The 14,800-nt window shown below is 54.0% G+C and overlaps 1 protein-coding gene across 3 annotated transcripts; it reads right to left on the reverse strand.

Annotated features, from left to right (window-relative positions):
- Window positions 1-1,496: 1,496 nt before the first annotated feature.
- Window positions 1,497-14,064, reverse strand: PLCXD2 (phosphatidylinositol specific phospholipase C X domain containing 2). Of its 3 annotated transcripts, XM_061551454.1 has the most exons (6): window positions 14,036-14,064; window positions 12,309-12,362; window positions 9,441-9,527; window positions 6,625-7,502; window positions 4,691-4,935; window positions 1,497-2,549 (listed from the first exon to the last, which is right to left on the reverse strand). In XM_061551454.1, the coding sequence occupies exons 2-6, from the start codon at window positions 12,319-12,321 to the stop codon at window positions 2,417-2,419; spliced, it is 1,356 nt and encodes a 451-aa protein (XP_061407438.1). In that variant the 5' UTR covers window positions 12,322-12,362; window positions 14,036-14,064; the 3' UTR covers window positions 1,497-2,416. The 3 variants fall into 3 exon arrangements, with proteins under 3 accessions (XP_061407438.1, XP_061407446.1, XP_061407430.1); XM_061551462.1 differs by lacking the exon at window positions 14,036-14,064 and having other exon boundaries at window positions 12,309-12,382; XM_061551446.1 differs by lacking the exons at window positions 12,309-12,362; window positions 14,036-14,064 and adding an exon at window positions 10,797-10,936.
- Window positions 14,065-14,800: the final 736 nt, after the last annotated feature.

The following is a 14,800-nucleotide window of genomic DNA, read 5'->3' on the forward strand; positions in this document are numbered from 1 at the left end:
GGTGTGTGAATCGTCATGGACTCGCAGAACCGGGGGGTGGGAGTCAACAACCAAAGTAGCAAGGAGGAGACGTTGTTCCTTCACATTCGAATTCGGTTAAACGCGCCTAAATAAAACACATTGTCCTGCGGAGGGAGCTGGTAGGAACGTTGGGTTGCTCGGTCAATGGCCAGGGTCAACGGCGGCATGGTGTATTCCGCAAATATGCAAAACTGAGGGCGGGCACAAGCCGGCGTGAGTAGGTTAAACGTTGAGTTTTATAAGGGCACCATGGGGTGACCAGCCCCTCCCCACCCAGCCCCCCCCCACCCAGCCCCTCCCCACCCTCCCCGCCCAGCCCCTCCCCACCCTCCCCTCCCCACCCAGCCCCTCCTTCCCCACCCAAACCACTCCCCACCCTCCCCTCTCCACCCAGCCACACCCCTCCCATTTTTGGATGCAAGACGGACGGACACAACAATCCCCTGTGGGCTGGTGGAACCAGGAGGTTCCTACCAGTATAAACAACTCCCTCAATATTTAAAGAGCCGCAGCAATTGCGGTGTGGTGGATACTGGGACTGGTGGTGGTAGTCCTTAGGGGCCGTCCATAAATGACGTAACCCACCTGGGGGGGGGGGGGTCAGACATTTGTGATGATGTGTAACGAGGGAGGGGGAGTTTGAGAAATGTGATGTCACGTCAAAATACGCAACTTTAAATAAATATAGACAACACGTTCTACTTAACTAAATTAACTTTCTAATAAATGTTTTCTTCTACAACACCAGAGTGCAGCGCCACATTAAATACGCACTACAATGACAATCGTTTTAAGCGATTTGAAGCATGTTTAATTTTATTTTGGGGGGGGGGGCAGAGCTTTGTGACGTCATATTTGAGGGGGGTTCTGACCATTTGTGACGCCGTGTGACGAAGGGGGGGGGAAGGGGTCAAAAATCGTCCAAAATCGCGTGACGTCATTTATGGACGGCCCCTTACATAAATAGAACGTCACGAAGCAGTCCCCCCCCCACCCCTTCGGAGCCGCCCCATTGCGGCTCTGGAACCGTAAGGTTACTGACCCACCCCCCGGCCCCCACCCCCCGGTAATGGCCATCACATGGGGGGGGGGCGGGGTTGAAGGGGGGGGGGCTACAGGGGGCTATGGGTAGCAGGGGGAAGGGGGCATCAGCTGTTATCCCCAGCAGTGGCCGCCTTGCCAGGGACTCGGATGTTCGCGTGAATCGACTGCAGGGAGGAGAGGGAGGTGGAGGTGAGAGTTGGGGGAGGTGTGGGTGGTTAGCGCGCACGGACAATGCCAGTGATAATTATCTAAACCGGTCCCGGGTCTCCCCCAGGTCGACTCGGCCTCAAACGAGTGCCTGGTTGCGGTGTGTATAAACATTGCCGCTGGGGAGACAAAGTCGGCCGGGCGTGGTGCTAGCCACCCACCCCCTCGAGTGCCGTGCCGGCCTTCATAGGTACTGCTCGCAAACATCACTTGCCCCAAGTCTGTTGAGGTTTCAAGGGGGGGGTCTTTATTTGTGGGAGATGATACCATGACAGTGGCGGTTGTTATCTTGGTAACGCTTCTCACAATCCCCTGCTGTACTCGGGAGTACGGAACGTATTCTGCAGGAAAAATGGCAAGATAATGCATTGAGAAATTTAAAAAAAATAGATATATTGCCAAAAATTGTACGAATATTCTGGTTAAAGAATTACATGAACAGACACATTGAAAAGTTATAGCAATGTGAACTGAACCGTGACAGTCTTCTCGTGTCGTTACTGCAATCTCTTGTGTGACTATCTATTATATTATTATTATACATCTTCAAAACTTATTCCACCATTTAACACGGAAGCTTTCGCGACCAATATCATCCACGACACAGGTTTATATTTTTTTTGGGTTACATCGTGTAAATATACACGTCGTTAAACCCGACACCATTCTTCCGCCATTCCAATTCAACGCTTATTTTTTGCACAGAAAAACCCGTGTAGCCAGTCACCCAACTCGCTTCGGTGGTGGTGGTGGAAAGGATCCCAGCCAGAAGCCAGCAATGCCAGCAAACTGGACGCATAGATAAACGTTCTTCTTCTTTCGTACAGCTGCTGATGTAGATGCAGAGCAACAACAAAGTTCACAGCGGAGTGTATCATCGTCGCGACGATGTCTCCCTACTCCGTATTTGCGGATCGGAGCCATCGCGCCGTGACACGTCGTCGTACGGGGGTCCGTTCTGGCCGACCGCAGTCGCTCACCGACTGGAGAGTTTCACGTTTTCCATTCGTGCATCGGGTATCATCTGCATCCGCTGCCACGGTGTGTGCAGCCGATGCGGTTGAGGGTTGACGTCGATGGTAGCACGGCGATGACTGGCGGCGTTCGCGGCTTTAAGTGTGGGGGGGTCGGGGTGGTGGTGGGTTCAGAGGGCGTCGTTGAGCGCGATGACGCTGGGGATGAAGTCGCTGAGCTCCACGAAGTCGGCGATGACGATGTTCACGCCCTGGGGGCCCGCGCGCTGCGACTTGAGCCACGCCACCAGGGTGGGCATGTTCCTGCGTCCACGGACGGACGGACCGACGGACGGACACGCGGTGAGTCGGATCGACGGATAACCGGAGAGATGGACGCACGGGCCGAGAGACGACGGACAGACAGACGGGGAGGTGGACGGATAGACGACAAACAGACGGAGGAATGGATAGAAACAGGAATGTATATATACAGGAATGGATATATACACAGACGGATGGATGGAAGGACACACACACAGATGGACATAAAACATGGATGGATGGAGAGAAAAACAGGCACATGTACTTTTCGGGGGGGGGGGGGGGGGTTAAATCGCGTAACTATAAAATGCGTCGTTAAACCCGTCACCATCCGACACAGCCAATTAGTAAAGTTTATCAAGTAAATAAAACATGGCAATTCGTTACATCAGCACACCCGTGTATTGGAGAGTAAACCCACAACAATTACAATTCGAGTCCGACGTTTCGCTGGTGATTACAACCAGTTTCATCAGGCGAAGAAGTCTTCCTGCTTCGAGGAGTAAAGGTGATGCGATCATTGTGATCATATCAGGTGCAAAGACGGGGGGGGGGGGGGGTTGACGTAGTCATACAAATTACAATGAGAATATGCAAGTAACTATTATTGGTTGGGTTATGTTGAGAGCTGGACGGACGGAGGAATGGATGTATCGACAAGTAGGTGAGCAATCAGATGGATGGATGGAGGAATGGATGTAGTGTCAGATAGGTGAACAATCACACGGACGAACGGACACAGATGGACATAAAACACGCGGACGGACGGATGGATGGAGAAACGGCCAGACAGATGGACACACAGATAGACGTAGCTGCCAATAAACATGCAGGTAGACGGTAACACATTTGGACAGACACACGGATGTAGAGACAGGTCGGGGTGGTAATGTGGAGTGACGAGGTGCGGTGAGGCAGCATGGCTTGATGTGCCATCGAGCAACGCGATGGGTGACGATGTGAGTCCGAGCGGTCGTCTCGCATGGTACGATGATGTCACTGAACCTCGGGGGGGGGGGGGGGGGGGGGGCGTGCCACTTGCTGTGGCTCTGTGGTGTGGTGTGACCCTGTGGTGTGGCGAGACCCTGTGGTGTGGCGAGGCCCTGTAGTGTGGCGTGACCCTGTGGTGTGGTGTGACCCTGTGGTGTGGTGTGACCCTGTGGTGTGACGAGACCCTGTGGTGTGGCGAGTCCCTGTGGTGTGGCGAGACCCTGTGGTGTGGCGTGACCATGTGGTGTGGCGTGACCCTGTGGTGTGACGAGACCCTGTGGTGTGGCGAGACCCTGTGGTGTGGCGAGACCCTGTGGTGTGGCGAGACCCTGTGGGTGGTGTGACCCTGTGGTGTGGCGTGACCCTGTGGTGTGGCGAGTCCCTGTGGTGTGGCGAGTCCCTGTGGTGTGGCGAGACCCTGTGGTGTGGCGAGACCCTGTGGTGTGGCGTGACCCTGTGGTGTGGCGAGACCCTGTGGTGTGGCGAGACCCTGTGGTGTGGCGAGACCCTGTGGTGTGGCGAGACCCTGTGGTGTGGCGAGACCCTGTGGTGTGGCGAGACCCTGTGGTGTGGCGAGACCCTGTGGTGTGGCGAGACCCTGTGGTGTGGTGTGACCCTGTGGTGTGGTGAGACCCTGTGGGTGGTGTGACCCTGTGGTGTGGTGAGACCCTGTGGTGTGGCGAGACCCTGTGGTGTGGCGAGACCCTGTGGTGTGGCGAGAACCTGTGGTGTGGCGAGACCCTGTGGTGTGGCGAGACCCTGTGGTGTGGCGAGACCCTGTGGTGTGGTGTGACCCTGTGGTGTGGTGAGACCCTGTGGTGTGGTGAGACCCTGTGGTGTGGTGAGACCCTGTGGTGAGACCCTGTGGTGTGGCGAGACCCTGTGGTGTGGCGGGACCCTGTGGTGTGGCGAGACCCTGTGGTGTGGCGAGACCCTGTGGTGTGGCGAGACCCTGTGGTGTGGCGAGACCCTGTGGTGTGGCGAGACCCTGTGGTGTGGCCGTACCCTGTGGTGTGGCGTGACCCTGTGGTGTGGTGAGACCCTGTGGTGTGGTGAGACCCTGTGGTGTGGTGAGACCCTGTGGTGTGGCGAGACCCTGTGGTGTGGTGCGATTCTGCGTGTGCGATGTCAACGCCTGTGACGTCACGCACGGCTGCACGAGGCTTGCCCTGAGGCTGCCGTAGAGCAGCTGCAGGCCCGGGCGTGACGTGCTGGGCGTGAGCACGAGCTGAGCCACGCGGTAGGCCGCGTCGCTCGCAGGGCCCCGCGCCGCCACCTCATCCAGGAAGGCGACCGCACGCTCTACGTCGTCCGTGTTGGGCCACGGCGATCGGATCATCGTCAGGGGGCAGAGGTCCTCCTCGTCCAGGGCCCTCCCATCGTAGAATACGATGACCTGCAACGTTGCGTTTGTTTGTTGAGACAAAGATCCCCCCCCCCCCCCCCCCCCGCAGCGTAGAGGGTTAACAGACTCACTCACTCGTAATATCGCCCACTCGTTCAGGGGTGTCACGGTGACGAGATGTTGACTACCTCGCCTGGTATACAGGAGGTCGTGGGTTCGATCCCGACCCTGACTCCTGCTGTATATTTGGAGTCTGCGTGTCTGTCGCTTTCCCCGTGGCTGCGTGGATTTTTCTCTGGGTCCTCCGGGGTTTCCCTCCTTCCCTCCACATTTAGAAACATGCGTTTATAACGTATTTGGCTGCTACGAATTTCGACTTGATAAGCCACTTCGTTGAGCTATCATTTGTGATAGCCGGGTAGCTTCTGAAAAAGAGCTCCATAGTTCAGTGGGCGTTACCTTGTGAAATAAAAAGTTAAAGTAGAAAAAAACCCAACTCCACTCAATTGTTCACTCACCTTCCATCTCTCCATGCTTACTCGTGCCCACCCACTCATTCACTCATTCACCCATTCACTCACCCACTCATATCGCCTACTCACTCTTCTATCAATTCACTCACCCACTTACCTACTCATTCAGCCACTCACCTACTGACTCAGCTGCTCAGTCACCCATTCATTCACTCACTCAATCCACCCGCTCACCAACTCGCCCACTCAATCACGCAAACGAGACTCACCCCGATAATCTCGAGCTCTAACCTGCAGGCTAAAAGGAAATACGCGCGACACTCACAAACGTGAACCTCACCGAGTGAACAAGACCCCCGGTGGGCCGAGTCGGGGCAACTGGCCAGGGCCCCGCGTTTTGGGGGGGCCCCTGGGCTTTGACGTCACTGTGTCAGCGGTAACATTCCCGGTTTAGTTTGAAGGCGTCAAGAGTGGCGGGATTTGCCCACCACGGTGGTGAGATGTTATCTCCCTCGCCTGGTATGCAGGAGGTCGTGGGTTTGATCTCGACCCTGACACCTGACTATTTGAGATCAACTTGGTGGAAACCATCGGGGCCGACTGCTCGAGATCAACTTGGTGGAAACCATCGGGGCTGAAGATAGTCGAAGTAATCACTAGTGTGGCGGTTGTTATACTCGGCACTGTAAATACGCTCAGTTAGAAATAAAGCTCTACTTTTACAAATATGAATGTCTCCAAGGAGCTTCTTTACACCTGTATATTTGGAGTTTGCATGTCCACGCTCCCGGTGGTCGCGTGGATTATTCTCCGGGTCCCCCCGCTTTTTCCTCCCTCCACATTTAGAATCGATGTCACGTGTTTAGAATATTTGGGCTGCCATAAATTTCCACGTGATAAGCCACAAAGTTGAGGTCATTTGTGGAAAAGTCGCTTCTGAAAAAAGAACTACATAACTCAGTGGGGCCTTACCTGATAAAATAAAAAGAAAGTAGTTTAGTTTAAAATGGTTTTAGTTAAAAAAATCCGTAAACCATCGGGACATGGTTCTGTTCAGGAATACCTATTGACAAACAAAGCCTTAACAGTGCATTTGCTGGTTACCAAGCAGCAGTACCCACTGTGAAGTCGGAAACGACACACGAGGGGTGAGTGGGATGGTGTGGCCAACACCACTGCGCCTGGCCACCGATGTCTCCCAAAGTGGACGTGAGCCTTCCCGGGGAGGAAGCCAGGCCGAACGGCCCCCACCCCCCGCCCCTCGCACCTGTCGCCCGCGCTCCCAAAGGGTGCGCAGGGAGGCGTCCGCGGCCTCCGAACGAGGGCAGATCCTGTGGAGGCCCAGGTGTCGTCGGAGAGCGGCAAGCACCAGGCGGTGGTGACGCTCGCCCAGGCCGTAGTGGTGCTTGAACTCGAGCAGCAGCACCTCGCGCGGGTGGGCCCTCGCGAAGGCGCCCACCTCACGCAGGCCTCGCCACACGGGGCCCGCCAGGAGGCCATGGGTGAAGTGCACGCCGACACCGCGGCCGTCGCCTCCTGCTGCTGCTGCGCCTCCGCCGTCGCCGTCGCCGCCGCCTCCGCCGCCGCCGCCATCGCCACCAACGCCGCCGCTACCTCCCACTCCACCACCACCTCGGCCTTCACTGTCTCTGGCCGTTCTGCCACTGCTGCCTCCAGCACCGGCTTCACTGTCATCCCCATCTCCACCGCCGCCTCCACCTCCACCACCTCCTGCGCCAGCGTCCCCTCCATCTCCAGGCTTATTGCTGCCTTCACTGTCGCCACTGCTGCCACCATCGCCGCCTCCGTTCCCACCTCCACCTCCGCCTCCTCCTACTCCACTCCCGCCGCCGCTGTCATCGTCGTTCCCATCGTCGTCATCCTCCTCCTTTTCCTCGTCGCTATCGTCACCGCAATCGTGGGCCGCCAGGCGCAGGTCGAGGTAGCGCACGCCGGCCTCCAGCTGCTCACGGAAAGTGAGGGCCTGCGTGACGGCCCAGCTCTGCACGGCGTAGCGAGGGACCGCTTCGCCCGCGGACCCCAGGAGGGACGCGGCGGTACCCAGGAGGTCGCGGATCTCCCCGGAGAGGTCGAGGCCCACCGGGGACTCGTGCGTGATGCCGAATGAGAAGGAATTGTGCGAGCCTTGCGGGGTTGGCGGGCGAGCGAGAGAGATCCAACAACGGTCATCTACATTGGGCCCCGTTCATTCATACAAATCCTTATTGGAAAATCTGCACTGTACAGTCTGTTCTCCTGTAACGTGGCGGTAGTTGCGTTCCTGAAGAACGCCGCATCATGGAAAAATTCGGGTCATAATAAATCATAAAGGGGTAATGCAAGTCCCCTGCGTAACTCAAGCCGAACAAAGACTGAGGCGCATGGGTAGCATCTAGAAGCAGCATTCAGCAGTGTCCCGCCTCGTGCGATGATGCTACACCGAGGCGGCCGTACGACTGCTTATTCCTACTCGCGTGATGTAGTTCCGTTCACTCCATAGCGTTATATCCAATTGACATCAGCGTTGTAGCAAAAAATTGTTGACTAATACATTCATCGCGTTATATCCAATTCGCATTATGAAAACACGCGTTATAGGAGAACAGGCTGTATACTTACTTAGCAAATTCTTCATCCCCATTGTCAAACTCAAAAAACCTAAGGCGTCCATCTGATTTCCTTTTGACTATCCCAAGAACGATGATTGGAATGGGTGATAAAGCCTTTGCCGCTGCAGCACCAACATTTGGAACAACCCTTGCTTCCGCCCTTAACGTCATAAATCCTCCATCAAAAAAAGTATCCCGATGCAGAAGAATGGTGCTGGATACAGCCATATTTGCTAATTTTGTATCGACAGTTCGGGTTTGAAGGACTCTGTGTGTCGTCTTGGTATAGTTTGGGGCTATTGCTGTTGTTGTTTTGGTGCTTTGCCCCAAGCCTGCACAAATCGGCAGGCAAACATACACGTACGTGATTTGTACGTGTATACTTCAGGCCGCTGTGTGCCGCTGGCGTCACGGTCCCAAAATGTTGTCAAATTTGACTGCGTTTACAACCGGCGAATCGCTGAATTGGGGTAAAGCCACGAAGCAAACGTTGCCCCCGACTGCGAAACGGACCACAGACTGTGCCTGTGACACGGCAGCAGCAGCAGCAGCGCCTACCTTGGCGATGATCGCCGTGCGCCATGAGGCCGATGGCACGGATACCAAATGGACTCTACGGTTATCTCTACAGTGTCAAAATTATGAAAAAACAGGAAAAGGATTCACAAATTGTGGCAATAATACAAAGGAGGCGTTACGCTGTTCAAATACCAACCAAATAGGCACCTATTGCAAAAGGGTCCCATCGATATAACTGCTCGACCCAAGCTCATGATGCTTTGATACTTGAATAGCCATTGTGCTGTTCGCCTTCTGGTGTTGTTCTCCGGTCTAACACTGGTAGTGAGACAAAGACATGCGTAGGCCGAACATCCGTACATTATTTATGAAAGGATGTTTGCATGTTTTACGACAAGCGCGTGTGGTTAATGCTTGATTTGATGCCTTGCAATAAGTGTGTCTATTCGCTGTTGTGACCATCTTAACACCTGCTGTACTATTGTCAGAAGGGGGTTCAAGCCTATTCTGTTTTCAGTAATATTGTTCATGCGTGTGGTGGTGACGATGATGATGATGGCAGCAGAAATGATTTCAGAACCCAGATGCCGTCAATGTCTAGGCCTTATCTCAACGCAATTCATATAACGCCTTGACCAAGACGCTTTAAAGAGAATTAAGAATGCTACAGCGCGTGAATGTAATGGCGGAGATGGGGTGTATAAAATAGATGCGGGGAGGCAATGGGGTCGAATGTCTGCTGTTAGCCACGACGAGAGGGCTTCAGGAAACAGAGAGTTTGTGTAGCTATGCTGGTTGCTCCTCCTGCGTTGAAGGATTTTAGACCACGGTGGTTTGCCGTCACGGTCGATAGTCCACCCAAACCAACCACGTCGCGTGTCTCCACGTCACAAAGCGCGGGCGTCGCCCTCGCGACGAAAGCGAGTCGCGAGTTCGATCCGATCGGAATGGACACCTGGGATGGCCAGGTGCCGCAGCTTGACGTCGAGGAGGCGCTCCGGCAGGGAGCTCATCCAGTCCGCGTGCTTGACGGGGGCCGACTCTGCGAGGCGACGAAGGGCGGGGAGGTTAGGGGGGGGGGTAGAGGAGTTCACTGCGCGACGGGGTCTACATGGGCGCGGGACCTTCGGCTGCTCGGCCCGCGCCACTGCCGCCGCATGGGCCTCCACCAACGGGGAGTTGGTGTCCCACGTGGGGTTTCGTTCAGCAATCATCCGGCGCACGCGGCGTGCGGGCACGGTTGTGCTACGTACGGTGCGAAAGAAGTTCGCCATACGTGCATACACGGTGGCGGTAGCCGTGGTCGATTATTATTATTAATTGAATTCGGCCGGATTTGCAGTGGGCTAACCGCTGCGCCACCGCTCCCCTTACACGCGCCTACAAAAAGAAACATCGCATGCCCAGCCTTAACATGTTTCGCCAACAGTCACGGATGTTAGTGAGCACCTATTAATGCCGAAGCGACCTCATACATACAAACATACAGAACACATACTAGTTCACACACTTTGGCAGACTTGCGCACACACAAAGACAAAGATCAACCGGTGTAGCCTTAACAGACTGTAGGGGCAAGTGCTGTTAGCGAGCACCTATAAAGGCCGGCACGGCACACGAGGGGGTGGGTGGCCAGCACCACGTCCGGCCGCCTTTGTCTCCCTAGCGGCGATGTTTACACATCGCACCAGGTACTCGTTTGAGGCTGAGTCGACCTAGGGGAGGCCCAGGACCGGTTCAGATCATCGTCACTGGGTGTTGGTGGCCGTGAGCCGGAATCGAACTCGGGTTGCCAGGTTCGGAGCGCAGCGCTAACCGCTACACCACCGCTCCCCACACACATATATACAGTAAACACACACCACATACACAACACACCACACACACACAACACACACACCACACCACACACACCACACACACCACCACCACACACACCACACCACCACACACACCACCACACACACCACACCACCACACACACACCACCACCACACACACACACCACACACACACCACACACACCACACACACACATCACACCGCACACACACACAATACACCACACACACAGACACCACACACACAGTCACGCCAAACACACCAGACACACACCACACACACACACACCACACACACACACCACACACACAGCACACAGACACACACCACACCAAACACACACACCACCACACACAGACCACACACACACCACACACACACCGCACTGGGGACATGGCACCATCCGTAGGCAACCCAACCCCCAGCTCCGTCGCGATCACGCAGCCTTGGTGGCCGTGTTAGCGAGCACCTCTTGAGGCCCGAAGATTGCTCCCCATCCTGCACCGCCCTGGGCCTCGCTCAGCCCCCCCCCCCGCACAGCCCCCCCGCACGCACTCACGATCTCTCTCTCTCACACACACATCTCACACAGACACATCTCACACACACACACATCTCTCACACACACACATCCGCTTGCGTGTCCCGGTGGGAGGAGCGGAGCGGAGGGGGAGCGGTGGCGCAGCGGTTAGCACTGTTCGATACCCGCTCACGGCCAACACCCAGTGACGATTGATCTGAACCGGTCCTGGGCCTCGCCTAGGTCGACTCAGGCTCGAACGAGTACCTGGTGCGGTGTGCGCTTCGCATCAGCACTGGGGCGTGGGGCTGGCCTCACCCCCATCCCCTCGCGTGCGGTTCCGGCCTTCGTTTTAGGTGCCGCTCGCTAATCGGCACTTGCCCCAACAGAACGTGAAGGCTAACCGGGGGATCTTTGTCCCGCGCCTCCGATTAGCACGGTTGGTTACGTACGGTGCGAAAGAAGTTCAACACACACACTGAGATACAGAAAGAGGTAAATGCACAGCTCTGCAATGGCCTGCCCAAGCCCCTGCTGGTGGAAGGTGCTCGTTAGTCGATCGCCTTGCAGTCCGTGCGTGTGTGGTGTGACCACGTGCATCCATGATTACATAATAGGTACCATCATCGTTACATAACAATTACCATCGTTGTTATTATTATCAGCAGCAGCAGCCGTGATCTGTTGTCGACTGCTGGATGAATGTTCAGAGAGAATGGAACAACTCCAAGCGGAAAAAGTGTGCAAAGGAGCATGTAGAGCAGCGTGGTGTTCATCGCAAGGCCCTGAAGGGCCACTGGTTGAAACGTGCGGGGCTTTAGTGAGACTCGCAGCTCCCACCGACAACACACAACCAGCGGAGACCCCCCGATCATCATCGTCGTCGTGCGCTGCTGTCACAATGGTTTCAAATGGTGGAGCGTCCCCAGTGCCGGATGATCCTCGTAGCAAAAGTCGCTACATATGTAGAAGCTACGGGCCCCGCACTTACAAGGGCCCCGCGCTAAACGCTTTCAAGCTATCAATTCCGGTTCAGTGATGCTGCACTTCCTCTATTGCTAGAGGCCTATACCGCCTTCAACTTTTATGAACGACTGTGTGTTTAAGTTTAGCGATCCGTCGCATGATCTGACTGTATCAAAAAGGAAAAAAATACAATTACTTTACTATGCAAGTAAAACATTTGTGTGTTAAAAAAATGTTTTAGCTTAATCCGGCACTGGGCGCCCCTGACGATGTCTTATGGGCGAAAGTGGCACCACCCCGCCCCTGAATATGAGTGAAGAACACTGCTTTAGAGATTCCACTGAGATACGGGAAGAGGAGCTCGCGGGTTAGAGAACAGAAGCTAGACCAGGAGGGGAGTGAGGGCGGTCGGCAAAATAAATAATAAGATTCTTGGGGAGCTGCTCATCCAGCAGTGGGTAGAACGTGGCTTACAGCAGCCAACCGGCAACTCACCTTCCTGACCCATACTTCAATCCTTCCCGTACAGGTGACCGTGTGGCAGGCGATCTGTGTGGAACAGCGGGACTCGTGTTAATATCGCAGCGGTCCTCTGAAAAATTACGACGTTTTCAGCCAATTGAATGAGTCGTCTTTTAGCCACGTGTGTTGAAACCGGTTGCACGTGGAGAAAACACGCGCACGTGCAGTGGGGCAACGCTCTGTTCCCTACCGGTCTCCTCCCACATGCGGTGGCGAGATGTTAACTACCTCGCCTGGTACACAGGAGGTCGTGGCTTCGATCCCGAGTCTGACGCCTGCTGCTGTATATTTAAACTTAAACTAAATAATTGTTTTTTATTTTACGAGGTTAGGCTCACTGAGCTAAACCGTTTTCAGCAGCGACCGGTCCACAAATGATCGGTCAACGAAGTGGCTTGTCACGTGGAAAATGTATAGCAGCCTAAACGAATGTTTCCAAATGTGGAGGGAAAACCGGAGAAAAATACACACTACCACGAGAGAGAGAGAGATATCAAAACTCCAAATATACAGCAGGCGTCAGGGTCGGGGTCGAACCCACGACCTCCTGCATACCAGGCGAGGGAGTTAACATACGTTTTTCTCCGGGTCCTCTAGTTTTTCCTTCCACATTTAGAATCAACAACGCGCGTTTAGAGTATTTGGCTGCTGCTATACATCTCCACGTGATATCATTTGTGGCCACGTCGCTTCTGAAAAAAAAATATCTAAATAACTCCACGGGCCTTAGCTGGTAAAATATAAATAGTTTTAGTTTAGTGAAGAGGCAGTGTTGATGACGGTGATCGTGATGATGACGATAAATAGACATACTAATAAAGCGTTTAAACATAACATGATTCGGAATATGTATTTATACTGGAGGAATCTGATGAGCTATAACGCTCCCCTTCACAGATGTTCAGTCGGGGCGGGTAAGAACGTAACAACAAACAATACAAAAAAACACGATAAGAGTGCAAAGGACAAGAAAGATCAATAAATCACCGAAAAGATAAAAAAAAACTCCCTCCTACCAGGCTAAGCCCACTGAAGTACTAACATGATGAAGATGGTAGCGCTGCTGCTGCTGGTGATGATGATGCACATGAGTGTGTGTTGTGTTCACGCTGCTGATGATGGTGTTGGTAATAATGGCGTTGCTGATGATAGCGTTACCAATCATTACGTTGCTATTAATGATTATGGTGGTGATGGTGAGTGCTTGCTGCTGATGCTGCTGCTGATGATAAGACACAATCCATTTGTGTTGGGGTTATGGTTGTTGTAGTGATTAGCGCGACGAAACGGGTGACCCGACTTCGATTCCCAATTATCTGAACCTGTCCTGGGCCTCCCCTAAGTAGACTCAGCCACGAATGTGTAGCTGATGCGGTGTGTAAAAGCACCGCCACTGGGGAGACAAAGGCGATTGGGCGGGCTCAGGGCCACCCACCCCCATGCGTACCGTGCCCAGCCGTCATAGGTGCTCGCTAAACACACTTGCCCCAACAGTCGAGTAAGGCTATGCGGGGGATCTTTGTCTTTGGTTATTATTCTGCTGCTGATGATGCTTCTACGATTGCCCTGATGCTGCTAATGATGCTGCTGCTGATGATGATGCTGATGATGCTGCTGCTTCTGTTGCAGCTGATGATTATGCTGATGATGCTGCTGCTTCTGTTGCAGCTGATGATGATGATGGGTATTCAGCAGATTACCAGCGCTTGCTTGCATGCTCCACGCCTGGGCGATGTGCGACGCTGTGACTTTAGCCCTGGTATATATACGCTGTGTATACACACACATGAGTGTGTGTCTGTATGTATGTATGTGTGTGTCTGTGTGTGTAATTATATATTTATATATGGGTCCGTCCCGTGACTTCCTGCCAGCTCCTGCCAGCGATCCTTCGTCGACACTTCACGTGACGGCCTCAAAGTTCAAAGTGCACCGAGCCTGGCACAAGCGATGTGGCACGTCATCGCTACTTAGTGGCTTAGGGCGGCTGTTGTAGGTGTGTGTACGTATGTAGGGAAATAAAGGTGGCCGGGCTTGGTGCTGGCCACCTTGTGTGCCGTTCTGGCCTTCATAGGTGCTCGCTAACATGACTTGCCCCAAACGTTTGTTAAGGCTATACGGGGGTTATTTGTCTCTGTATGTATGTACGCACATTCACACAAAGACTAAGATCCCCCATGCAGCTTTCGGTTCCGCAAATTCTGGGTCTCGCTTCACTTCACGAGAGGATCTGGCGACTCGGACATTTCCTGCAAATGATTGAAATCGTGTGTAGTAGAATAACACTGCGTATGTATGTGTCTAGGTGTGTGTGTATCTGTGTATGTGTGTGTGTAGGTGTGTTTATGTCGTGGGGAGTGGTAGTGTAGCGGTTAGCGCGCTGCAGTGCGCTAACCTGGTGTACCGAGTTCGATTCCCGCTCACGGCCAACACCGGTGACGATTATTTGAACCGGTCCTGGGCCT

The sequence above is a fragment of the Lethenteron reissneri genome, chromosome 2, assembly GCF_015708825.2.
Source record: "Lethenteron reissneri isolate LAM-NWPU_2019-01 chromosome 2, ASM1570882v1, whole genome shotgun sequence".
NCBI classification, from domain to species: Eukaryota; Metazoa; Chordata; class Hyperoartia; order Petromyzontiformes; family Petromyzontidae; genus Lethenteron; species Lethenteron reissneri.